At 40.6% G+C, this 24,277-nt stretch overlaps 2 protein-coding genes across 7 annotated transcripts in view; one reads left to right on the forward strand and one right to left on the reverse strand.

Moving 5' to 3' along the window:
* The window catches only part of LOC307035873 (uncharacterized protein), a 57,123-nt gene that overhangs the window by 32,424 nt on the left and 422 nt on the right, over positions 1–24,277 (reverse strand). For 3 of the 5 annotated variants that reach the window (XR_013807230.1, XM_079675707.1, XM_079675706.1), the window contains exons 2-40: positions 23,980–24,096; positions 20,402–20,446; positions 20,184–20,298; positions 19,862–19,949; positions 19,283–19,471; positions 19,014–19,119; positions 18,684–18,917; positions 18,493–18,594; positions 18,123–18,314; positions 17,921–18,031; positions 17,223–17,415; positions 16,885–17,021; positions 13,587–13,811; positions 13,260–13,401; positions 13,009–13,132; positions 12,419–12,610; positions 12,178–12,315; positions 11,789–11,971; positions 11,475–11,669; positions 11,074–11,222; positions 10,779–10,947; positions 10,526–10,660; positions 10,290–10,442; positions 9,361–9,565; positions 8,893–9,033; positions 8,596–8,781; positions 8,231–8,302; positions 7,953–8,079; positions 7,406–7,539; positions 6,784–6,981; positions 6,468–6,617; positions 5,698–5,877; positions 5,055–5,171; positions 4,073–4,222; positions 3,754–3,906; positions 3,160–3,369; positions 1,029–1,133; positions 320–464; positions 17–228 (exon numbers count right to left, since the gene is read on the reverse strand). Coding sequence is in view for 4 of the 5 variants with exons in the window: in XM_079675707.1 (XP_079531833.1) it covers positions 17–228; positions 320–464; positions 1,029–1,133; positions 3,160–3,369; positions 3,754–3,906; positions 4,073–4,222; positions 5,055–5,171; positions 5,698–5,877; positions 6,468–6,617; positions 6,784–6,981; positions 7,406–7,539; positions 7,953–8,079; positions 8,231–8,302; positions 8,596–8,781; positions 8,893–9,033; positions 9,361–9,565; positions 10,290–10,442; positions 10,526–10,660; positions 10,779–10,947; positions 11,074–11,222; positions 11,475–11,669; positions 11,789–11,971; positions 12,178–12,315; positions 12,419–12,610; positions 13,009–13,132; positions 13,260–13,401; positions 13,587–13,811; positions 16,885–17,021; positions 17,223–17,415; positions 17,921–18,031; positions 18,123–18,314; positions 18,493–18,594; positions 18,684–18,917; positions 19,014–19,119; positions 19,283–19,471; positions 19,862–19,949; positions 20,184–20,251 (5,710 nt within the window). In the remaining variant the exon portion in view is untranslated. Of the gene's footprint in view, positions 1–16; positions 229–319; positions 465–1,028; positions 1,134–3,159; positions 3,370–3,753; positions 3,907–4,072; positions 4,223–5,054; positions 5,172–5,697; positions 5,878–6,467; positions 6,618–6,783; positions 6,982–7,405; positions 7,540–7,952; positions 8,080–8,230; positions 8,303–8,595; positions 8,782–8,892; positions 9,034–9,360; positions 9,566–10,289; positions 10,443–10,525; positions 10,661–10,778; positions 10,948–11,073; positions 11,223–11,474; positions 11,670–11,788; positions 11,972–12,177; positions 12,316–12,418; positions 12,611–13,008; positions 13,133–13,259; positions 13,402–13,586; positions 13,812–16,884; positions 17,022–17,222; positions 17,416–17,920; positions 18,032–18,122; positions 18,315–18,492; positions 18,595–18,683; positions 18,918–19,013; positions 19,120–19,282; positions 19,472–19,861; positions 19,950–20,183; positions 20,299–20,401; positions 20,447–23,979; positions 24,097–24,277 lie in introns of those variants that run through there. The other 2 variants (XM_079675708.1, XM_079675709.1) reach the window with 2 other exon arrangements.
* LOC307035876 (uncharacterized protein) lies at positions 21,228–24,244 on the forward strand. Of its 2 annotated transcripts, none has more exons than XM_079675715.1 (10): positions 21,228–21,423; positions 21,533–21,853; positions 21,968–22,021; positions 22,124–22,159; positions 22,286–22,411; positions 22,518–22,542; positions 22,668–22,708; positions 22,793–22,843; positions 22,945–23,057; positions 23,953–24,244. In XM_079675715.1, exons 1-10 carry the CDS (start codon positions 21,333–21,335, stop codon positions 24,082–24,084), a joined length of 990 nt encoding a protein of 329 aa, XP_079531841.1. In that variant the 5' UTR covers positions 21,228–21,332; the 3' UTR covers positions 24,085–24,244. The 2 variants fall into 2 exon arrangements, with proteins under 2 accessions (XP_079531841.1, XP_079531842.1); XM_079675716.1 differs by having other exon boundaries at positions 21,228–21,381.

Consider the following 24,277-nt stretch of genomic DNA (forward strand, 5'->3'; position numbering starts at 1 on the left):
GCAACAAATGACAGACCTGGAGGACACGAGTACAGAGAGCCAGACACACAGTACCAGCCTGCCACACATGGCTCACACTCAGTAGCATGTGTAACAGCAACATAAGTCCCTGGTTTACAAGGCAGAGGTTGAACAGTGGCCTCTGGACAGTAGGAACCCTCAGGACATGGTCCCCCTGTAATTCCATCAGTAGGGTTGGGTGTCACGGCTCCCTTAACACAGTAAAATCTGCAAAAGAAACATGAAATGAGACTGTGAGCATGACAGAAAGAAATGCAATAACAAGGACAACATTTTTATTTTGTGACAAGCGGTATACCCCCCACTGCAAGGCCCACTAGGCTTAGTGAGACCAGCAGAGTCGCAGTAAAATCCCCCCAGACACAGTTTGCAGTCCTCCTGATTACGCAGTCCTGAGCTGTTTGACCAGCTGCCTTCAGGGCAGGCCATAGGAGCTGTTGTGCCTGTTAATATGAAACAAACATTAAGAGAACTATTAAAAGGCTATTAAAATATGTCACGAACAATGGAGTTATTGGGTTTGTCAATGCAATATAGTGTACATTTGTTGTACCAATTGTTATTAGATATAAAGTGTAACTAAATAAGTGAGACATACAAGAGCATGTTGCTGCGTGCAGAGTAGATAAAGTCAGAGTTTGCCCTACAGCAGTATTTCTAAAGCATAGGTCAGTGCCCCAAGTCTGATAGGACAACAAAGTGCACACATTAGTTTGAAGAAAACTGTATATCAAGTTTCAAGATAAATGTTGTCAGTACTTCCTGTAGGCCACCAAATGGAAATTAGCATGAATAAAACATTGTAGCCTGTGAATTTGACGGGGTAGAATGTTAATAGCCTAAAACAGTATATATTTGGTTACATTAACCTACGAATCAAGTGTTGGATTTAAAAACATTATTTTAAAAACTTGGGAAGTTTATAACATAACAATATAGCAGCAATAAAGCAGCTGATGGCTAATGTAATGAAATGTAATGTAGCATGGCTGATGCAAGCCAGTAACCTGAGGGGCAGTATTGACCAGGTGGACACAGGGAACCTGAGCGTCCATCAAGTGGGCTTGGAGAGGAAGCCCCCTCTCTGCACCAATAACCAGCATTGCATGGTCCTATAGGTAGTAGAATATAACAACACGTAATCATGATACAGTAATGTAGACAAAACCACAGCTCCACAGTACATGCTACCTAGTACAAATTTGGGGTTTAACGACTTGACCAACAAAATTAGCTTTTCAGCTTTTAGTCTCTGATATACTGTACAGATACTTGAATGGAATGGCTGACATGGAGGATTAAGAAAAATGTGCAGTGGTCTCTTAATTTTTTCCAGAGCTGTATCTCTAAACCAAGGAAAACAATCAAAATACCATTACTCGTCCCACAGAGGGGACATGAACATTGTAACAGCAAAAGTGAGGAAACTACTCAGCTGTGAGTATAGCTGCTGTAACAAGGCTGCTACTCAAGCAGCACCAGAATTTAATGACAAAAATACTGTAAATCCATAGCTTTTTGCGCTAGAGTTAGGTTAGAGGAATAGGTTTATTCACCGTTTATAAATATGTTGCTGAATATTTGTATGTACAGCAGTGTTTCCCCTAGGATGGAGTCATAGCAGCGGTGCTAAGGCACGTGGGCCCAGCATAATGTGAGCGCGGAGCGCGTGGAATTTTTTAGTGTGTGCGTGTGCGAAGTGCACCACGCCAATTTGTTTCTATGTGTCAGCACAAGAAAGGCTCTTGAGGCCTAGTACCAGGGCCGGTTCTAGACAATTTGCTGCCCTAGGTGAGATTTTAGGCGACATTTTATGTGTAAAGAATAAATGAAAAATCTCTACAAAAGACAAATACACTGCAAAAACAGAAACTTATTGACATAGGTAATAGAAGTCAAAATGACTTCAAATGTATTCAGTATTGTATGAACATGTTTGAATTGGGGGGCGGACGTCACATCCTCTAGGGGGGTCCGGGATTTTTTTTTTTTTGAACATTTTACAGTAAAATGCTTCAATCTGGAGCACATGAGCACACAATTACTAGAGACCTGATCTAGGGGGCACAACTCTAAAACACCCATATTCTAAAACATCCTCTTCTTATATCCGTTAGTGCAGCTAGCACCAGATTCTAATAACAACAGCGCCGGTACCGGTGCGCCCTCTCCCTTGCTCGCTCTCTCGCTACCACGCTCGCACTTTGGCTGTGAGCTGCGGGCGCCTGATAAGCCAACATCCCCCACTTTCATCACTTACAGCGCCCACCGTACAGGGCAAATTAAACGTGTAACCGGGGTGAAAAGGGTGTTACATTTACTTAATTATGAATGTTGTTACATCAAGGCCGAACATTTGGATGAGCGCCAATGGTCAAAAAAAAATGTTGCCCTCCAAGAGCTACCAGCGCAGCGCCCCCCAGATCTGGCGCCCTAGGCCAGAAATTGGCCCTGCCTAGTACTGTACATACAGTGGCAATGTCTCAAGATTTAGCAAAAATACACCTTTATTGAACATACAGTAACACAAATAGTACAAATCCACATAACAAACGATCACAAATGAAAAAGGGTCGCCACTTATTAATATTTGAAGAAAAATGAAAAAAAAGTAAAGAAAAAAATATTTATTTATATTTTGGTACCTGGCTGGCGCCCCCTAGCAGCGGCGCTCATATTCCAGCAGCGGAGATGCGCTGCCACTATTTGTATATAGGGGAAACACTGTACAGTACATATCTGCTATGTATGTGATGATAAAACGCCTTGCTTTTTTACAATGATTATGTCTAAAATCAGATACTCCCATGTGGGTCTTAACTTGACTTAAAACATTAGACTGTAATTCCAACAATCTTTCAATGTCTTCTCATGTTAAGCATTATGTGTTGTTTGATAAGCCATCTGGAGGGTTTATGTAAAGATCAGAACAGCTTTGGTTCTGTGTACACTGTTTGTATTGACTCGCTATTAACGCACTTGGGAAAATGTTGTTATTCATTTCCTCCTCAGCGATAATGATTTCAAAATTCTAGTTTGTTGCATAATCACATACATAGCAGTCCCTACTACCGCTTAAAGTAATGGTGTAAGAAAAAAGGAAAAGCGATTAAAAGAAGAGGTCACCCTCTTTCTCACCTGCCGGCTCTGACAGGCCCACAGAAGGACAGAAGTGTCCCGCAGCACAGGGGATGCAGGCTGTGAGGCTGGCAGTGTGCACTCTCGGGTTGAAGGAGCCTCTGGGGCAGGGGTGTTGGTCGGGCATGCTTGTACCTGCAGGGCAGTAGTGTCCTTTGGGGCAAGGCCGCAAAAAAGAGGCATTGGCCTGTCTCAAATCGCAGTAGTACCCTTGACAGAAGAAAAACACACATATTTTAATAAGCATTATAAAAAATACTTACAAAAACAATTACATTTATAGAAAATTCCTTAAAACAAACTTGTAAAGTGCTGTATACAGTGCAGTTCATTCTTTGCCAAGGTTTTTAAATGTTCTGTGTAAATTAAGTTTTTATACATTTTTATTCTTGTTATATAATAAATTGAACAGGTGCATGTGAGTGAGTCATCAACTTCAATAAATGAACACTTGCTGGGTTGCTGAGAGCTGTTTTCATTACACCGTCTTCAGTAAATCAGAAATGCCACAAGGTCAACAGCAGTGTTTAGAAAGAAAAATAAATACATCCTTCTGTAGAGAAGATAAAAAAGAAGAGTATAGCGCTCTTATACCTGCGCCACAAACGGTGCAGGCTGCCTGTTTCTCTCTGTCCTGGTAGGTTCCAGACGGGCAAGGCTCTGGAGTGGCACTTCCTTGTACACAGAAGTGACCTGGAGGACACGGCAGAGCTGTAGCCACTGTCTGACCAGGCGGACACCAATAGCCTAGGTGACAAAACACAAAATAGAGCAAAGTGTGCAAGGATGGAAAGGAGGTTGGAGCCGAACAAAGAATTAATCAAGAACATGTATCTTTATGAAACAGGCAACAGCCGAACACTTTTAAACAGTTTATGTTAAACGATGAGACATAATACAATGCATGGACTACCTTGGCTGCAGGGTCCAGTTGGAGCCCTGAGACCTGGTTCTCTGCAATAGACACCTGCAGTACACGGCTGACAGCTCGCCTCACTGGTTAGACCTGGCACTGGGGAGAAAGTACCTGCTGGACACAACTCTGGCTCTCCAGAGCCCTCAACTGCAGAGAGAAAAAGTCATTAATTCAGCCTTTCATTCCTTTCCTTTACATACCAATACTTATTCTAGACCGAAAGTCTATTCCAGGATACACTGAGTCAAAAGCATGAACAAACTCCACACAGGTCAACAGTAGACAGGCTAACAAAAGTTGACTCAAGATGACTCACTCTCATACCCATGGGTAATTAGGTTGACAGTTCTACTTGAGTCATAGCTATGACTATGCTATGACTTTGACAATGAAATGTAATACAGCTACTTAAGAGTCTTAGGTTCATGTCATTTGCATATCTTTGGACTGCAGAAAGACATTTGAAAATCAAAACAAAACCCCAGGGTTAAAGGCTGGGCCTTTCTTGCTATAAAAAACCCCATTCCAAGCAATATCAAAGAACTGCCCTTTGAATAATGACTACGATTTGATAAGACTTTGCAGACTGTCATTCTGCATTGTATTGGTATATGATGCAAAGTGCATACATATTACTTATTTCATGGTGTCAGTTTCTCTCAACCCAGTTTACTTTGGCTTAAGGCTATGTTGTCACACATTCCCTGCATGGGAACAAATATAGATCCTTAAAAACTTGGACATAGATTAATGGCAGACATCAAAAGCTAGGGAAAAGTGGTAATATTATGAATATGTAAATATTTTTCTTCCAATCAAACTCAATTATACATAAAAAAAAACATTAAGCCAAGTATAAGTGGTACTAATGCATTATGGACTTCACCAAGCAATTAACTTTTCTTTATTAATATATAAACAAAAACTTTGTTGGTAGTTTAGTAATACAACTGTTACAAAGAAGTAAAGCGGCGCTTACCACAGTATGCCCCAGGTGGACAGATGCTGCCTGTTCCTCCATCTGTTGGTTTGCCTTCAGTTGCTCCTCCAACACAGAAATACCCAGGGAAGCAGGGTCCCATTGGTAGAGCCAAACCTTTTTAACAACATGAGGACTTTTATGAGTTTCTTAAATACCCAGAGATATTATATCTGACTGAAATCCCCTTATGTAGAATAATGTGTGAGCCCCCCAAAAGACTTACAATCAAATTGGCCAAAATGTCATACGGTACATACACTTCCATATACACAGATCAAATAACCAATAACTTTACCAACCAAAAATAAATCCAAACTTATAAGGCTACATCAAAATAACACCTTTTATAACTGTCAATGTCACACAAATAGATACATTTTTACACAGACAGTTAAATGTAGCTTTTGCGGGTTGCCTTGGGGTTCAAACCTATGGTTCAAACACAACAATATAACTCTTAGATGTAATCGGTTACAAGTTCTGACTGAGAACATATTTGTTATTCTAGTTCCATGTGTGTGATTGAAAGAAAAATATGTTCACTTGCTGGGGTCCAATATGAAAAACCAGGCCATTACAATTCTGACTTTGGATTAGTGGCTAGTGTGAATGAGTAGGTCTTTAATTGGATTTCAAATACCTGAGATGTTACAGAATGTTCCAGGTGGACAAGGCACAGGCTCTGAGCTACCTAAGGGGCAGTAAAAGCCTGCCTGGCAGCGCCCCCCTGTAGATGTAGCTGGACAAAGACAGTTGGCATTTGTGTAGTTGTCCAGGTCAAAAGGCTGGGAGTTCCATGCAGCTGACACACAAAACCAACCTGAGAGGAATAGATGAAGCAAAAGACAGAGCAGGAGACAGGTGCTTAGGTTGTGACTGCTGTCTATATTTGTGATTTACATCATTTTGCCAACATAAATTCAAATCAGTTTAGATGTCACATCAGATGCTGACTTTCCGAACAGGGTAAGAAAACCACGCTCCACAGAGCATGAAACTCACAAGAGCGAGAAACATAAGAAACATGACAAACAAACCAGGAAGCCACTGTTGTATTATCTGCATGAGACTTGTGTGCATTTGGGTTGATGGCATATGGAGCCAGGCCATTTGTCGCCTTAATATAGAAATAAATAATACAGGGAATTATCTGAAAGCTGCTGATGTTGCTGAAATACCATAATAAAGCTGTAAAGAGAGGGGAAGTAAAATAATGACAGATGTGGCTCGTGTTGAGATGTGATTTTTCGTGCTTAAAACGTACTTTTAGAGCACTGACAGCAATTTTCCCTAACTGCTTTGGAATGGCTTGCAAGACATAAACTAGGCTGGCACAGAGTATAGAGTCCTGCCACTTTGTAAGCAGGCTGTATGGCTGAGATCGTGTCTTTTGTAGAAAATGACACTGACCGGCTTTGCATTTTCCAGACACTTTGGTCAGCCTCTCCTTCTCACAGTAGCGTCCTGGGGGACAAGGCAGGCAGCTGTCCAGACTCTGAGTCATTGGCTCAGGGTTGTAGTATCCACGAGGACAGGGAAACTGGGTGGCATGCGTTGTACCTACGCATAAAACACAATCTAATTTCAAGTGATACACACCATTTCAGCATTTTAAACACATTTATCCGTGAGAATCTTTAAGCACACCAAGAAGTTTCTTGATGCTACCCTCGATGAATTCATAAAGATACATAACCATGACTGATAGTGGTTTGGGAGAGTCTACCGTCGGGGCAGTAGAAACCAGGGGGACAGGGGGACTTGGAGAAGTTTCCAGTCTTCTCTGGACAATAGTAGCCAGCAGGACAGCGGGAACACACTGATTGGCCTGTGAGGATGGAGTAGGCTCCAGCTGGGCATGGCACCGAGCTTGCACTACCCTCAGGGCAGTAATGAGCTTGTGGGCAAAGACCTCCTTCTGAGCCTGGAGAGCATATAACAATTAGATGTGGTAAATTACTGAGATTAGGACTGCTTAGCCCTTAATGTGATGAATCATGCGATAAACACTGATTAATTCAGTAATCATGCGTTTAACAAAACACCCTCTTACATTTGCTTTTCCTGCATTTATCAGCATCTGTTTTTCTTCTAGCTGATGGTTATTCATAAGATCACTCTCCAAACATTATAATCGCAGCTCTCCACAATTTCATTTCATGTATAAACAACACCCATTGCTAATCAATGATTAATTAACTATGTGATCATTGTGTTCATATTTGAAAGTGGGCGAACTAGGTTTTATCTTGCAGAAGAGATGAAGCAAGGGAGTAAATCATTTTTGACATTATACTACAAGCACAACATAAATTAACTCAATAAAACTCAATATTTTGCAATTCTACCTGTAGCTTTTGTGTCTCCCCCTGGACAGTAAAATCCTGCCTGACACAGTCCAGATGGACGAGTGAGACCTGCAGTGCCACAGAAAACACCCGCTGGACATGGATTACAGCCAGAGACGTCTGTCAGATGAAGACTGCAACCATACATGTGTGACAGATGACAAAAGATTCACAGAATGCATACGTTTACATGGCAGAACCAAATGAGTGTCTGTTTACAAGTGTGCATGTGTCTACAATTACTTCATTTCCTTTACTGCTGATGCAAACTACATGTTATTGTATTTATTATGGGCTGTAGGTGAGCTGTGGGTATGTAGTGTATGTATATATGATGGGCAAGTATATTCATCTGCATCCATTATCGGAGGATGATATGTGGGTTCTTTATGGGGCTGTAATATTGTTGTTACACCTTACTGAACATTCCTTGTACATGTATGTTATTTGAGTAAATGCTGCATTGATGTTCAAATGTCCACATATTTTCTGTTACAATCGTTACAATTAAAAAATGATTACAAAAAATATATTTAGGTCCACCAACCTGTTAGAGTAGGTACCTGGTGGGCAGGGCAGGGGGAGACTGGTGCCCTCAGGACAGTACTTCCCCTTTGGACAGGTTCCTCCCACTCCTGTGCTGAAGTTACCATCTGGGTTCTGAAAGTTCACACCTAAGTGGCAAATTTAACATAAGTTTAGTCATCCAATTCACTTAAGCAGCACAGTGGTATATTATAAGGCCTTTAAATGAGGTAAAAGTGATAAATGGCAATAATGTCATTTTCACAATTGTGCAATAATTATACATGTACAGTATTGTACCTGCGATGCAGTAGTAACCAGCTTGACAGGGTCCAGTAGGTTCAAACAGACCCCAGTCCTCACAGTAAAACCCTGTAAGCAGAGCATGAAGAGTTAAAAAAACACTGCTGTAATAATAGGACACCGAAGTTCTCAAAGTCTTGATTATTAATTTCATCACATCACAAAATAATATCCCTCCTCTAGTCATTTAAATGTGATAAAGCATTCTACTATTGCCTTTTATCTAAATCAATTAGTTCCAGCACATCTAGCATATTAAGGAGTTGATACATTAAAACCGGATTCAGCTCGCTAAACATTTAATGAAGGACTTCCAAGTGTCTTTCAGAGCGATGAAGACAACCATGACACAACACTCTCACCTGCTGGACAGATGAGGCACTGCTCCACTTGGCTGAGGCCAAACTGAGGGCTGTATGTGCCAGGAGGGCAGGGCAGGATGCCCTCAACACTGCCACCAAAACAATAGTGTCCTGCTGGACAGGACTGGACGCCTTCCCCCGAGAGACAGTAAGTCCCTGAGAGGCAGTCATCACACTCTTCTGCACCTTCATCCAAAACAAGAAAGCAAGAACTTAATGATTTAAATATCTTATACTTCATATCTTTCGTAGATGAAAAATCGTACACGGCAGTTTCACAAAATGAGTTTCCTCTACCTGTACTGTTGAAGTATGTCCCATCAGGACAGAGGAGAGGGGAAGTTGAGCCCATGGGACAGTAGTGTCCAATTGGGCAAATGTCCCCTGTCAAACTGTCTGAGGGCATTGAAGACACAGCCCCTCCTGAACAGTAATACCCTATAAATCAGTAGATACAAAAAAGGTTAGGGACGCAAGTAATAATAAAAAAAGGACAGACATCTTCACCTACCTATTAATACTATAGTTTACAGTGGTCAGTAGATACTCACAAAAAGCATTTTAAATCTAAAAGCTAGCCATATCTCCTCTCCAGCAGTTTAGATAGTTATCAGATTATATTAATTTGGTAATAGCTTTAGGATTAAGGATTTGACCCTATAAACAGAGAGCTGTTTCAGTTACTGGGTAATTCGGGACTTAACAACTGTTTAACCGTTTAAAAACAGAATACAATGTTTTTAATCAGATAATTTATTCCTGTGCCTTTATCACAAAGTCCTGAAGGCTTGCTGAGTCCTGTATTGTTGCAGTAGAGTCCTGAAGGGCAGGGCCAGCAGGAGGACATGTTTTGGGCACCCACAGTGCTGCTCCAGGTCCCTGCAGGGCAGGGGTGCTGCTGCGAGTAAGAGGTCCCTCGTGGACAGATGTAGCCTGGAGAACAAACTCCTCCAGACAACAAAGCCACCCGCTGGAAAACGGAGTAATCATCAGAATATGACAAAGTTTGGTCATTTTGGCTCTCAGGAATAGTTAGAACTTAAAAGTTAAATCTGTGGGAAGTTTGTCTTGGAAGCTGTCATTCATTTCCCAGACACTGTTAGCAACTTACCCAAAAAACACTGCTGTAAAACATTATTTATTTGCCCAATTCCAACATGCTTCTAAATTCCTAATTATATTAAAATGACAGAAAACACTTAAGCCCGAACGCTCAAACTGAGTGGGAAATAAATAGCTGTAAGCAAGCCAGCGACAGTTTTAACTTGGAAGAAAAAAAATTCAACTTAAAGACATCTTTTCCTCTCTAATTACCCCATGTTTTCCATGTGAGTGCTCCCTCGCTCTGTCAAAGATCAACAAGGTAAAGTATATGAAAAGCTTTAGAGCATGGACTCTTGCTACATATGAATAATATCTATGACAAAAAACATTTTGGTAATATGACATTGTAATCATTGAAATTATTTTCATTATCTGTAGAAAGTAAATGTATGAATTCTTTATCCCCCCAATGTATATGGGAAGAGGCACCTAATATCTAGAAGAGAGTGTCATGAGAATATCTATATAGTGTTATAAAGTCCTCAATAGAACATACACTTTATGTATTTATTTGTTACTGAAACATCAGTTCTTTTTTGGATAACCTGCTTGAAGCCAAGCTATCAAAGTCATTTTATGTAACATCTTACAGGAGAGGCAGTGGAGGCTCCAGAGGTGCAGTAGTGTCCCGGGTCACAGAGACCCTGAGGCTCAGAGAGTCCGGCTCGGCTGCAGAACCATCCGGCCTTGCACGGCCGACAGTGGTGCACAGCATCACCACCAGGCTGGTCAGAGTAAGAGCCCTGAATATAAGATAGTATCATTTTACAACATCTGAATTTGAATGAAGCTTTAGCGCAAAAGTACACTCATTAAAACTACTGACTGGAGGACAGGGTCGAGCAGCAGAATACCCCGGAGGACAGAAGTGTCCTTTGGGACACATTGGTGGGCGTGACAAGGCTGTCTGGTTACACAGTCTGCCTCCCTGACACTCCATACATGAGTGTGCACCTCGACGCTGTGAAGGATTTATAGACAAGGGAATCACCTTGAATATGGCTTTATCTCATTATCTAGATTTGACAATACACTTTCAGTAGAACAGCACTTGGTATTCTGTGTGGATTATTTCCTACCGGCTGATATGTGCCAAGAGGACATGGCTGTTGCCTCGCTGCCCTCTCCAAGCTATAATACCCTTCCTCTGCTTCACTCTGAACAGGGGAGGCTGAGCCACCAGTACAGTAGAAACCAGGAAAACAAGGACCTGAAGGGGAGGTGTTGTTGGAACCTAAACAATAGAAACTGACAGGGAGAAAAAATAATTGACAAAAACAACACAGGATTACATTTTTACATGGTTCTCTTAAATAAATAAGCTGATCAATTAAAGTTTGAGGAGGTCCAGCAATGAAGTGTTGGTAGCATTACCCTGGCGGACAGCTGACACACTCCTCAGGTCTGCTGAGGCCAGTGCTGTTGCTAAAGGTGCCAGATGGACAGGGCAGTGGAGAGGACGAAGCCGAAGGACAGTAACCTCCTACTGGACACAAACCTCCTGTCGGCCCATCTGCAGGAGTCTGGAAATAGGGTATGTAAAGAAAAGCTAACATGAACTGTAGATAATTAATGTAATTCCTAAAAAGCCCATTCAAAATAATACATATAACACATAATGTTTCCTAATCCAAGTTTCATCACCTAACTGAGAACTAAGTGTAAAGTGTTTTAATGTGACATGAGTCACAGACCTATAATTTATCAAAACAAGAATAAAACATTAAAGACTAGCAGATTCTATTCAATAAATGTTTGAAATATTTTCTTCATACTGCAGACTTGGCTCCTTCTCTACAGTAGAAGCGCTCTTTGCAGCTTCCCGAGGGCTCTGAGAGTCCCACACTGGTGCAATACTGTCCTCCAGCACAAGAGGAGCACTCGGACCCATTACTGAGAGCTGAACGCGAGCTGTAGGTTCCTTCAGGACAAGGTTCGGCAGCAGAAGTGCCCTCCGGACAGTAAAAGCCCTGTTATAGAGTGACGGAAAGAGAGAAAGAGTTGGTTTCACATGCACAGTGCCAAGAATTATAAGGACAAGGTCTGTTTCTGAATGCTGCAAAGCAGTTTTACAAAATGCTGGATTTACCTGAGGGCAGACTGCAGGCATGTGAGTTCCCGGTCTGTCGCAATAATGCCTGGATGGACATAAAACACATGCCTCTCCTCTGTGACCAAGAGTGTTGTTCCTATATAGTCCAGCCTGACAGGGGTAAGTGAGGGGGTAACCAGTCCCTCTGGGGCAATAGTGCCCATCAGGACAAATGCCTGTCTGAAAAATACAGCAAAAAAAAACTATTTGTTTAATTTCCTTTGGTGTACAATCTTCACCTAAAACAAAGTTTGACTTTATGCAATGAACATTTATATACTATATAATATGGTCATGTATGATCTCTATCAAAATGGATTAAGCAGAAAAAAAAGAATGTAAAAGGATATGTGTTCTCACTAAGTACTGTATTTTAGGTATCTTACAGGCCAGGTTATAGGCTGCTCCTGAGGCTCCTGGGAATAACAGTATTCCCCCTCCGGACACTGAGAACATTCGCTAGCATCCCGAAGACCAGGAGACTCACCATAGGTACCATTGGTGCAGGGAATGGGGTTGGGATCCTGTGAGGGATTTGCAGGTATAGCGATTAAGACATTGTAAAAGAGGGCCATATTACTACAAAAAAAAAAGTGATTTCTCTGTATGCATCGTTCTTTGACTCACAACGCCTCCTCCTGGGCAGAAGAAGCCTCGAGGACAAAGTGTGGCTGAGCGCTGGGGGTCTCGGGCTAAACCCTGAGAGCAGAGAAAGCCTGGGGGGCACACCATGACGCTTAACATGGCTTCTTCACTAGTCGTCTCATCACTGCAGTAGTGGCCCTGCAGGCACGGAGAACACTCCACAGAGCCCTCATCCTACACACAAAAGAACGTGAAGGAAGATTCAGAGAGTTGAAGTTAAAGATATCAACCAGTATGGGGGAGGGACAGCACAAAATAAAGACTGAAAACACAAGGGAAGGAGGATAGAACTTGCAATACAATGGAATAACACACTTATACTTCTTCAAAAATGAAAGCAAAAGATTAACTATAACAAATGTAACTTTGACTACTCCTCTTGCTGACATTTACGGATGTACATACATGGTGAGTAATGTAAGCTGATGTCTGTGGGCGGAAAATGCTAATCTAAAAATAGGACAATCAGACTGGCTGATGGAAGGACAAGACTAATACAGCAGCTCTGGTTTCCACTGGTTCTGACAGTTGGCCAGTCAAAGTGAACTGTATTATGGATCATGGGGCCTTACAGAGTAGCTTCCAGCTCCACACACTCTGGGGTTGACAGTGGCAGAGTGGGGACAAAAATAGCCAGCAGGGCAAGCAGAGCAGTCGTCCTGCCTCCGACCCCCTTTCAGATGGCGAAATGTGGATCTGGTAAACATCAGGACAACGTATATAAATTAATATCACTCATTACATCAGATTTATCCTTGAGTTGATATTCTCATTTGTTTTATCATCATGCTCACATCTGATAGAATACACAATGACTGCTTACATGGGGCAGGGTGAAGGTTTGGAGGTGCCCTTTTGACAGAATGAGCCTTCAGGACATATCAGGCAATCTTCTCTGTATCTGTTTCCAATGTGGATGCTGTAGGTCCCCGCAGGGCAAGGAAACTGGGTGCCATATGCAGTCCCTAGTGATGCATCATCAAAATACTTATATCAGCATGAATGACTCATAACGGCAACAATTTTCATATAATAAGCTGTAGTCTTACTTTTATTAGATAACTTTTTGAACTACAGCAGTAAACACATGTATTAATGAATGTATATACCACCTATCCTATACTATCATTTATGCCACAACCAGGTGTACCTTCAGGACAGTAGTGTCCAGAGCTGCATCGCCCTGACGGAGCTGCAGATCCAGCCAAACAGTACCAGCCCTGTGGGCATGGCCGGCACTCACTTTCAGCTTCCAGTCCACTCTGACCGCTCCATGTCCCCACAGGACACTTGTGCTGGGTGGGGAACATAGTTCCAGGTGGACAATAATGCCCTGAAAAGCAGAAGAGTGGTGGTCTCTGGATACCACCAGTTCCTGATAAAGTGTAAAACAATGAGGCATTTAGATGGAATCACTTGCAAACACAAAACAAACTGCACTTACACAATCAATATAGCTGGGTCATTCCTAGCATTCTGTGTCATTTAGGTCCCCACTACATTATATCATATATTTTGTATTTAAAAGGTCTAATGCTTATTTTTTAAAAGCTTGGTTTTAAATGTTTATAACCTCTACCATAAAACAACAATGTTATTTAGCCAGGATATTAAAAATTCGAAATAATTACTCTGATTTTAGCACAAGTAGGCCAAATTGCTGTGTCCCCAATCATGTTTGCTCAACTTCTGTAACAGATATACAAAAAGAAATCAAAGAAATACAAACAAATTCTACATTTTTGTGAGTGTTGTATGACCCTTTTGCTAATATTCCTGACCAAATTGAAATTGTTGTTATTAATTCATTTGTATTGAAAATAAAGTGTGTTTCCCCTGTTTGAATGTCCCCCCTGTTACTCTGATTTGAATCCCTCCGGACACGCCCCTTTACTATTCTACTATTTGTATGACTCAAGAAGAAGAAGGATACATTTTGAGGGGGAAATAATCTTCAAGAAGCAGAGTGAATGCGTTTTTCCTTCAACATTTTTCTAATGTTTTAAAGAACTTAACTATTGCGGTAAAGCATAAAATGTCCACCCTGTTATGCTCATTTTTAGTGGAACTGATCATTTGTTTTACATTTAGAAAATATGGTGAATATATCTATCAAATATATGTTTCTGTTGTCACGAAGTGCTAGCTTGATTATCATCACACATGTAGCAATAGCCAGGTTTAGCATAAAATGTCCACCCTGTTGCCGTCCACCCTGTTACTATTTTTCACAGTAACGGGGTGCACACACAGTAACTGGGGATGGTAAAAAAAAAAAAAATGTAAGCATAATATCCTGAGCTTGACCAAAATATTTTTCATATACTTTAACAAGCCTTCATTCAGATTAAATTAAAAGAAAACATGGAAAATTATGTTTTTTATTTTTGAATATATAGCTGAAATGGCACCAAATGCTAGGAATGACCCAGCTATGTATAATGGACACATTGGGCTATATCTAAATGTTATAATAATAATGATGATGGGTTTTAATTTATAACACACTTCATATCTGAGTTCAGATCCCGAAGTGCTAAAAGCATTTAGCATGGAACAAAATAAAAACAGTACACAACACAGTAGAATGAATAAAAAGCAGTAAAAAAACAAACCAAAAAATAAATAAATAAAAGTGTAGTAATAAATAAGATAAAGGGCTAGGAAAAGGCTCTATAGAACAGATGGGTTTTGAGGCCTTTTTTAAAAGCCTCCACGGTCTGTGGTGCTCTCATGTGCTCAGGGAGAGCATTCCACAGTCTGGGAGCAGCCGAGCAGAAAGCCCAGTCTCCCTTAGTACGGAGCTTGGTCCTGGGGGGTTTGAGGAGGTTGGTATTGCTGGAGCGAGAGGTCCGCAAGGAGGTATGAGGGGTGAGGAGTTCCTTGAGGTAGGTGGGGGGGGGGCAGTTCCATGGATACACTGGTGGGTGAGGAGGGAGACCTTGTATTCAATCCTCAGTTCTATGGGGAGCCAGTGCATTGATTTAAGGATGGGGGTGATATGATTGTATTTGCGCACCCTCATCAGGATCCTAGCAGCGCTGTTTTGAATGTACTGCAGCTTCTGGATGCTTTTGTTAGGGATCCCGATGAGGAGTGCATTGCAATAGTCCAGCCTGGAGGAGACAAAGGCGTGGACTAGCTTTTCGGCGTCAGACAGAGTGAGTATGGGGCGGAGTTTGGCGATATTCCTGAGGTGATAGGAGTTCTTGCACAACTGTTTAATATGGGCCTCAAATGTCAGATGGTCGTCCATTTTCACACCCAGGTTGGTGACTGTTGAGGAGAGGCTAATGTCCTGGCCGTAGAAGGTGATCGTGGTGATGGTGGATGACCGAAGCTGGTGTGGGGTGCCAACTATAATGGCTTCGGTCTTGGAGCTGTTCCGTTTCAGGAAGTTTTGCTTCATCCACGCCTGTATCTCCTCCAGGCAGGCAGCAAGTGTGGGTGAAGGCAGGGCTGCAGAGGAGGTAGGGTTGATCATGAGGTACAGTTGGGTGTCATCAGCGTAACAATGGAATGATACTCCATGTCGGCTGATGATAGAGCCAAGGGGGAGCATGTAGAGCAGGGGTGTCAAACTAAATGTAATCGCGGGCCACATCAGCATTATGGCTGCACTCAAAGGGCCGGTTGTAACTTTAAGACTATAGGAAAATACATATATAAAAATATAAAATAATGTATTATATTACATGATAGCCTCTGCATTTGATTATTATCAGATAGGGTAATAACTTCAGACTTCTGCTTTCAGACGTAGTTAATTTTGGGGCAAATAATTGCAAGTCAGTGAGAATGTCACAATATAATTTAAAAAGAAAAGCCAAATTCAGAAAAAAAAAAGAGTCACATTCTGAGAAAAGGGCCCATTCTAAGAAAAAAGGGATATTTAGAAGAAAAAAGTTCAAATTCTGAGAGAAAAAGTCTAATTTGAGATGCATTGTGAGACATGTAGTTTATGGGGCAACGTGCTTCTGTAAATCATCATGTAACTGTATAATAAACATATAATATTCTTTGCCAGCTCTTGTGGGGACACAGAAAAGGAAGTCACGGGGCGGATTTGGCCCCAGGGCCTTGAGTTTGTCACCCATGATGTAGAGTGTTAATAGAGTGGGGCCGCGAACTGATCCTTGAGGGACACCACAGGTGACATCATGGATACCCGACTCTGCCTCCCCCAAGGAGACGTACTCTGTTCTCCTGGTGAGGTAAGATCTGAACCAGTCAAGGGGAGAGTCAGAGAATCCGATGGTGGAGTGGAGACGGTGGAGGAGGATGCCGTGATCGACGGTGTTGAAAGCTGCAGTGTTGACCCATTTCAAAAATTAAAGTATAGTAAAGAGGCAACTTAAACATATCTTCTGATACTACAAATACAAAAATATTAAACACTACTTCTAAAAACAAACTGAACATGTAAATGTGTGAAAAATAAACGGCACCTCTAAGACAGGCATATCGAGCTAGGCACTGCTGACACTGTGAGCGGTCAGTGAGGTCAGTGCGATCGCTCAGTGTCCCTGGTGGGCAGGCATTGGTTGGTGCGTTGGGTTGAGAAGACCCAGGGGGACACACAAACCTTTAAACATTCAGGCAAAGTCAGCTTAAAAATAGGGTAACAAATGTAGAATAATATAACAGGCAATATAACAGAAAACAATATATTATAAGACAATGTTTTACTCCTAATAGACATGCTGTATCAAAATGTTATCTTATCAGTGAAGAATAAAATGGTTCAGAAATAAAACCTTTACTTGAAAATGAAGAGGTGACTTACCCTTGCATGCAGTCCACATCTGGGGCTTTCAGGGCTACCTGTGTGCAGGCCTTCCCTGCGTAGCACTCCCTGCAATCACCCAACTCATCCTGACCCTCTAAGGGGTTAAAGGAGCCTGGTGGACAGGGCACAGGGTTGCTTTTCCCCTCAGGACAGTAAAAACCCGCCGGGCATTTGAGACAGTCCTTCACACCTGGAGGCAATAGTTACAAGATGCCTACTTTATTAGGATGCCAGTAAGATTATTTTGAATCTATTATTTGTACTGCTCATTTCCTTTCATATCCTCCATTCGTTTCCGTACTGGTCTCACAGCTCCAGCTTGTCAGACAGTTGTTTTTTATTTTTTTTATGCTATATAAGACGCTTTCTCTTTTAACCCTTGGCATCCATCTGTTGAAATTTCTCATCCATATATTCCTGTTCATCATGGGGACTAAACAACACTTATATCGTTATGTAATCCCTGAGTTTTCTATGATAGATAGCTATAGCAGCATATTAGTTTAAGCTGAGCTGCTGATAGACTGTAGGGCAGTTCCCATAAAATAATTCACTTACAAATAAATTGCAAGCCAGGGCCTTAAGCCAAAAAGAAATAACCAATTGCTGTGAATAGGAAAATGTACTTACAAGATTATTAAAGAGATAAAGTATAATACAAAATAAAACAGTAATAATACATTATATAAATGTACTTATGGCTCCTTGATGAGGGGTGAAGGTGCCTCGAGGACAAAACACTTCTTCCAAGGTGCCAGCAGGACAGTATCTCCCCCGAGCACAGGGCAAGCCAGGACCTGACGAGCCTGCGACACACACGCACGCACACAGACACTTTTTTTTTGTATGACTTCATTGTTTGTTGCCCGCTTGAAATCTAACAGGGCTAAGACTTACCTGCAGGACAGAAGCGTCCTTCTCTACATCTCTTGCAGGCTGCCCTACTTGTCTGACCCATTTGTTCTCCCGCTGTACCAGCAGGGCAAGGTGACCCATTAGGGGTGAGGGTGCCCTCCTCACAGTAATATCCCTGTGTGCATAGGAACTGGGAGGTGGGTCTCCATGAACTGCCTTCCAGACAGTAAAACCCTAGAGATAAGTATTCATAGACACGTTCATGAGAATGTTTTTGTTTTAACTGGATCGTTATCCTATCATAACAATGTACATACCAATACTAATATCTTTGCTCGTAATATAGTCTTTGCACATGAAACATAAAAGTATAATAATTTACAAGGTTTGCCACCATGAATCAAAACTCTACCTGCAGGACAGATTGTGCAGTCTCTCAGCCTCTGCAGGCCTTCATTAGGGCCATAAGTCCCAGCAGGACAGGGTACAGCAACGCCTCCCACACAATAATGTCCTTGAATGAAACACATGTACGTATACATATAGGGCATCTTCCAGAAGGAGGTGAAACGCAAATATCAGTGTGCAGTGACAACCACTAACCTACTGGACAGATCACACATGCTAACTCTTCCCTCTGATCTTTGTATGTTCCTGGTCGACAGCTGATCGTTTGACTGGACCTTTGGACTGGCTGGTTCCAGCGGGGGGCCACAGCTCCCCCACACAGCAAAGACGTATCATTACAGCTATGGCATTCAGTCTGCCCGTGTGTGGAAGACCAAGTAGGAGGACAGGGGAGCGGCTGTGTCATCCCACTATCTGGACAGTAACTTCCTATGCCGGGTAGAGGTCAGAAGATAAGATTGTTCATCTTAAATAAAACACTTTATTGAAAGCAGATTAGATAATGTTAATGTGTTAATGTACTACCTGCTGGACACTGAATGCACTGGATAGTGCATATAGTGGAATAAAGGCCCGGGGGACAGTCATTACATACAGTGTGATCTACATTCGGCTCCTTGCCAGGCCAACACTATGGGCACATATAGGAAGTGAATAGGAAGGAAGGAGAAAAACAGACGACTTAGATCAATTCAAATTTCTAGGCAAACTACCAACTATGTATTATGACAACTAAGCGTCCACACATTTTAGGACGAGAATTTGTTATTGAGATGGTCTGCTTTATTAGTTACCCTAATTGGAAATCCAGAGGTGCAGACTGAATCTACAGGGCACGTCAGACACTGTAGGACCCCTTCAGGAGAATGTTGTCCCGGGGGGCATAAAGAGAGTGTCCCATTGATTGGATCACATGAGAAACCTGCAGGACACAGCCTACAGTCCACTCGGTCCTCTGAACTGATCAGACCTGGAAAACACGGCTGCAAACATACAGAAATTATTAAAGTAAATACAATGAGGACAATTCTCCCTGTCAGACAGCATCAAAGCCAATAGTCAAGATATTTAAGGTATAAACTTACAAAAAGAGGGGAAAGATGTGTAACTTAATTAGAATAAATATTTTTCAGACATTGTGACCAGTTGCAGTTCATCATCAATATATTAGTTTCACCTGCTTTTTCTTGATATGACAAGTCAAAATGACTTTGGGGGAAAAGGTCTATGAATCTGCATCATTTTATAAAGACTATAAAATGAAATGTGCAATACCAATGGCTTTCAAAAGAGGGCATGGCAGAAAGACAGCTTGTTGTATGATGATGATGATGATGATGATGATGAGTTTGTTTTCCAAAGCTGTCTCTCACCTTACAGTCACTGATACGACTTTTGCCCATGTAGAGGTTGAACGTTCCTGCTGGACATCTTTGAGGTGCAGATACATTGCCAGGACAACTATACAACAAAAACATTTGAATTGATATATATTTACAAAAAGTAGTATTAGTATTGATTTGATGAACACATTTATTTATTTTTTATCTTATTTCAAATTCTTACATGTGACTCATCAAAAGCAGCAAAAATAATGTGTCTTTATATTGAGCTATTATCGACTATTTATGTATTATTTTCATAGTTTACACATTAAGAATATACCATTAATATCAAAGATGGTTGATGACTTACAAATGACCAGAGGGACACTCCAAACAGAGGTGGTTGGAGAAGTATTTTCCCTCTGGACACCTATCCATGTCTGTCGCTTCACCGAGGGGGAGGTCTGCACTCCCTTCAGATGATTCTTGAATACATAAATTAATGTCAGCAAGGATGTTAAAGTTTGTCTTTGTCCATATGTTTGACTATCTACAAAAAAAACTACTTTAAACAGTCATTGCTCTTACCTGAGGCGAGTCCAGATTGTGTCACTTCCAGAAAAACAAATGAAACTGAAAAACAAAACATTACTTTCCATGAATACATCATCATGGTATCTCTAATCAAGTCCACACTGCTTCATTTTTGTATTTTCATTCAAGGCTGTTTGGTCTGAGCTTTCATGACTGACTGTTTAAAGGCATGAAAGTGAGAGGCCCTCAGTCGCTGAAAGTGAAACAAGAGCACGAAATGTGAGTCCCAGTTGCCCTAGCTGATAATGGTTTGCAATGATGTTCAGTAACTGTATCTTCCCATTTCATAATGCATGAGTATGTGCAAACGCTAACCTAGATATGTTTCTGTTTGGGGAACACTTCAATTATGGATGTTACTTCAGTAATTAATTGAAAGGTTTTAACGAGAAGAAAATATGAAACAGACATGACAAATCTAATGGATCTACACGCAACAATGAAAGCTTTATCCAAGAAGACCCCCTTTTGCTTCGATGTGTGAGAGTTGGAAAATAAATTATTCAATGAAATGAGTGCCAGGCACATCCTTTGTTTGAGCACAGAGTGAGCTGCAATGGTGCATCTGCAGATTACCACAAACAATATCTGTGTTTTTTCAAACCAGGTGCAAATATTATGCTTTGCACTATGAATACAAAAGCTAAATGTTGTTATTTAAAATGCTAGTGGTTAAAATGTATGTAATATGTTTGAGAACAATATTTAGTTTTCTTTGCAGGAAGTCAGGTGCAATAGATGGAAAAATATAGATTATTTTTACACAACTCTGAATTCTGTTGTTTACCACTTCCTCTTTCTTTAAACAAGGGTTGGAAAACATGTGCGGTTATTTCAGCAGTTTCTGCAGATGCTGGCATAACCAAACTACGGGCACACAAGATATTTGATTGTATGTTTTGAGGCAGCAGGAATCCGAACAACAATGACGATCTCATTCCACTTCGCTTTGCTCGTTTTTTTGGTGACAAAAGGTATTTATAGGCCTACTTTTGTTCATTGGACTACACTTTCATGTGTGTTAAATGCAACACAAAAATTATAGATTGTTGGTATGGTATTAATATAATGTTAATATGTTGTTTGTGTTGAGTGTAACAGTGATCAAATGTTCTTTTTCTGCAGATTTTACAAGCTGTATTAATCTGACGTCAATTTTGAAATATGTGGATGTAGCGTTAGGAGACCCTCTAACATTAAACTGCACATACAATTGCTCCATTGGATTTGTTCGTGGCTGTTGGACTAAAGCAAAAGAAATAAAAACCGGTGCCTTTGTCGACTGTTTTGGAAATTCCAGCAAAAGCAGTTTGTGCACAACGTCCCTTCATCTGTCAATTTTGTCTACTAAAGATCACAATAAGAAGTACATTTGCTACACACGGCATACAGATGACCCTCAAGTTCCACAAAACATAGCAGGCATCGTTGTTCTGCAAATTAAAGGTTATTTATGAAAATCAACATAAGATATATCTTGTTGTTGAATATATTTTTTTTTAAAACAACTATTTACAACAAGAAAAAAAACTGGGTTTTTTAAGAGTTTTTCTTTTTCAGCTACAACAAGTGTCCAAAACGGGATAGTTACCCCAAAGACTGCAACTACAAATGGTGAGGATTTTCTTTTAATTAAAATGTATTCTTAAATATTTTTACAATATTGTTATACCTTTCATTCATTTATGTATACCATTTTTTTACATTTGCCATTAGCCTCTAATCCTGCTGAGCATAATGATTCAAGTGGAGGTAAGAAGGCACTTTAGATGGCGGTTTATTGATAGAAATTCTGTATTTTATGTAAATAAGTACATCTGCGTGTGAAACTTAAAAGCAACATTCACTCATTCCAAGATAATTCAATTATTTTTCAAGGTGTGCTGGGGGAATTTGCTGGAATTAAGGTGTTAGCTATAGTAACCGTTGCTGTGGCCACGGTGCTTGCAGCTTTGGCCATTTTCCTGTGTCTGAACCGGAACAGACAGTGCTGGACTGATAAAGGTGATTGAAAATGATTAAACTATCAACATACATGTTTTATAAAAAGTTAAAATGTCCAAATAATGATCTATGTCTATATCATCGTTTTCATAATGTCACATTCCAGGGGAGCCTGTTGGGTCGAGGTCAGGGTGAGTAACATTTTAGAATGACTATTCGGATTGTGTTTCAATAAATAAAATAAATATATAAGAAAATATCTTTATAGGATATTGCTCAATTCTTTAAGTTAATTTTGTATTTGTTTCTGTTAAAGCTCACCACTTCCTCTTCAGGCTTTCCCTTCGCCAGTGAAGGGTAACCTTTTATATCTAAAAATTAAATACAAAGATTTTAATGTCTCAACGCATTCCTGCCATTCATACCTTTCACATTTCACAGGGACAGTGTCAACAAAAAGTGAAAGAGTGACTTTAAGGATTCCCACACCAGGTAAGAGGATTTCTGGATCATTATTAGCACCACTCATGTGACAACATCAATGTCTGCATTACAAATACTGACTGATATATTTCATTATTTCTTTGGCCAAGATAATGAGAGTGACACCGAGGTCCCATATGCTGACATAACGATCGCTGTCCGAGGTGTCAGTACACCAGAGCTCACTCAGGTCGGCTACTTGACCCCTGGCGATCAACAAGAGGTGAGGAACGAGACTTCATGAGACATATTATGCTTGTCATTTTCTATCTTACTGAAAAGTTCATTTTTAAGACAGCTTATTCTCCTCTGATTTATTAGCAAGTCCAACTCTGCACCGGTAAATCTTGTACATGAATCTAAAGCCTAAAAATGCTTATCTGATGGTTCTCTTTTATAGTTTATTGCTGTTTGTTTTCACAAAAACGCACAATGAATAAATGTAGTACATCACCTTAAATGTATGAGCAGTTACTGGCTATGCTTTATAGACAAAATTATAAGGGAAAATAAGGATTTACTGTGCGTAGTAGGCATCAATCACATTGGGTTGCCAAAAAAACAAAGAAATGTAGAGTCTGCTCATTTATCTCACTTCATCTACTCTGATCACAATTTAAAAAGTCTTAAGTGTATCTTGATTGTTTAAATACTGAACGGTATTAATAAAGCTACAGTCTGTTCCTGTTTATTAGGTATTTATGTCAACTTGCATTGACTGAATATCTTAGTATAACCCAATGAAAGGAACATAAACTAATAAACAGCTCTCCAAAAACTGATTACAACGTGCATAAAAAAGGTGTAATTTATTGCAAAGGTGTTTAGTATTATTTTAGTTAGCTTGGTGTTACTTATAATCAGGCCACTGAATGTTTGTATTATTAAAATTGTACCAAGTTAGTTACCTTTATTTATATTATTGATGTGTGCAGATTCCAATACACATTGTTTGCAGTAAAGCAAGTGGGTTTGCAATGACTAAATGTGTTACTTTCACTTGTGCATACAACACAACCAGTTGTATCGATTTGTATCAATGATATTGTTAGAGCCTACTTGGGAAGGTTTGCTATTCCCAACAACATGCTAAATCAATCTCTCTGCTCGATCTACAGTGGTGGGGAGATGAACCAAGGTCTCACCTACAGGCCTCGCGTTCAGCCGACAGACTGCATGTCCCTCAGCCAAGGGAGGTCAGCCGCAAGATGAGCACCAACTCTGAATATGCAGTCATCACATATGCCTGACTGGGGTCGCTTCTGCAGAAATAAGAGCGCTTCATATGCAATGCTTCTCAATTTGTTCTTATTATATAGTTTTTTTCACGTGTTAAATGTCTGTAAAAAATGCTTTAAGTCCAATAAATCTTTTCAATCAAATCAACTGTATTAAACATGAGTTTAACGAAAACAACATGTGCGTGCGTGGTCTGTGTTTTTG

Source organism: Notothenia rossii (genome assembly GCF_949606895.1).
Source record: "Notothenia rossii genome assembly, chromosome: 4".
In the NCBI taxonomy this organism is placed as follows: domain Eukaryota; kingdom Metazoa; phylum Chordata; class Actinopteri; order Perciformes; family Nototheniidae; genus Notothenia; species Notothenia rossii.

Bases quoted from the DNA above. Each gene is read 5' to 3' on its own strand.
- LOC307035876 (XM_079675715.1), top strand. From the start codon at position 21,333: ATGACGATCTCATTCCACTTCGCTTTGCTCGTTTTTTTGGTGACAAAA. The intron at 21,424-21,532 runs GTGTGTTAAATG...CTTTTTCTGCAG, and splicing joins TCATTGGACTACACTTTCAT to ATTTTACAAGCTGTATTAAT. The intron at 22,022-22,123 runs GTGAGGATTTTC...ATTTGCCATTAG, and splicing joins AAAGACTGCAACTACAAATG to CCTCTAATCCTGCTGAGCAT.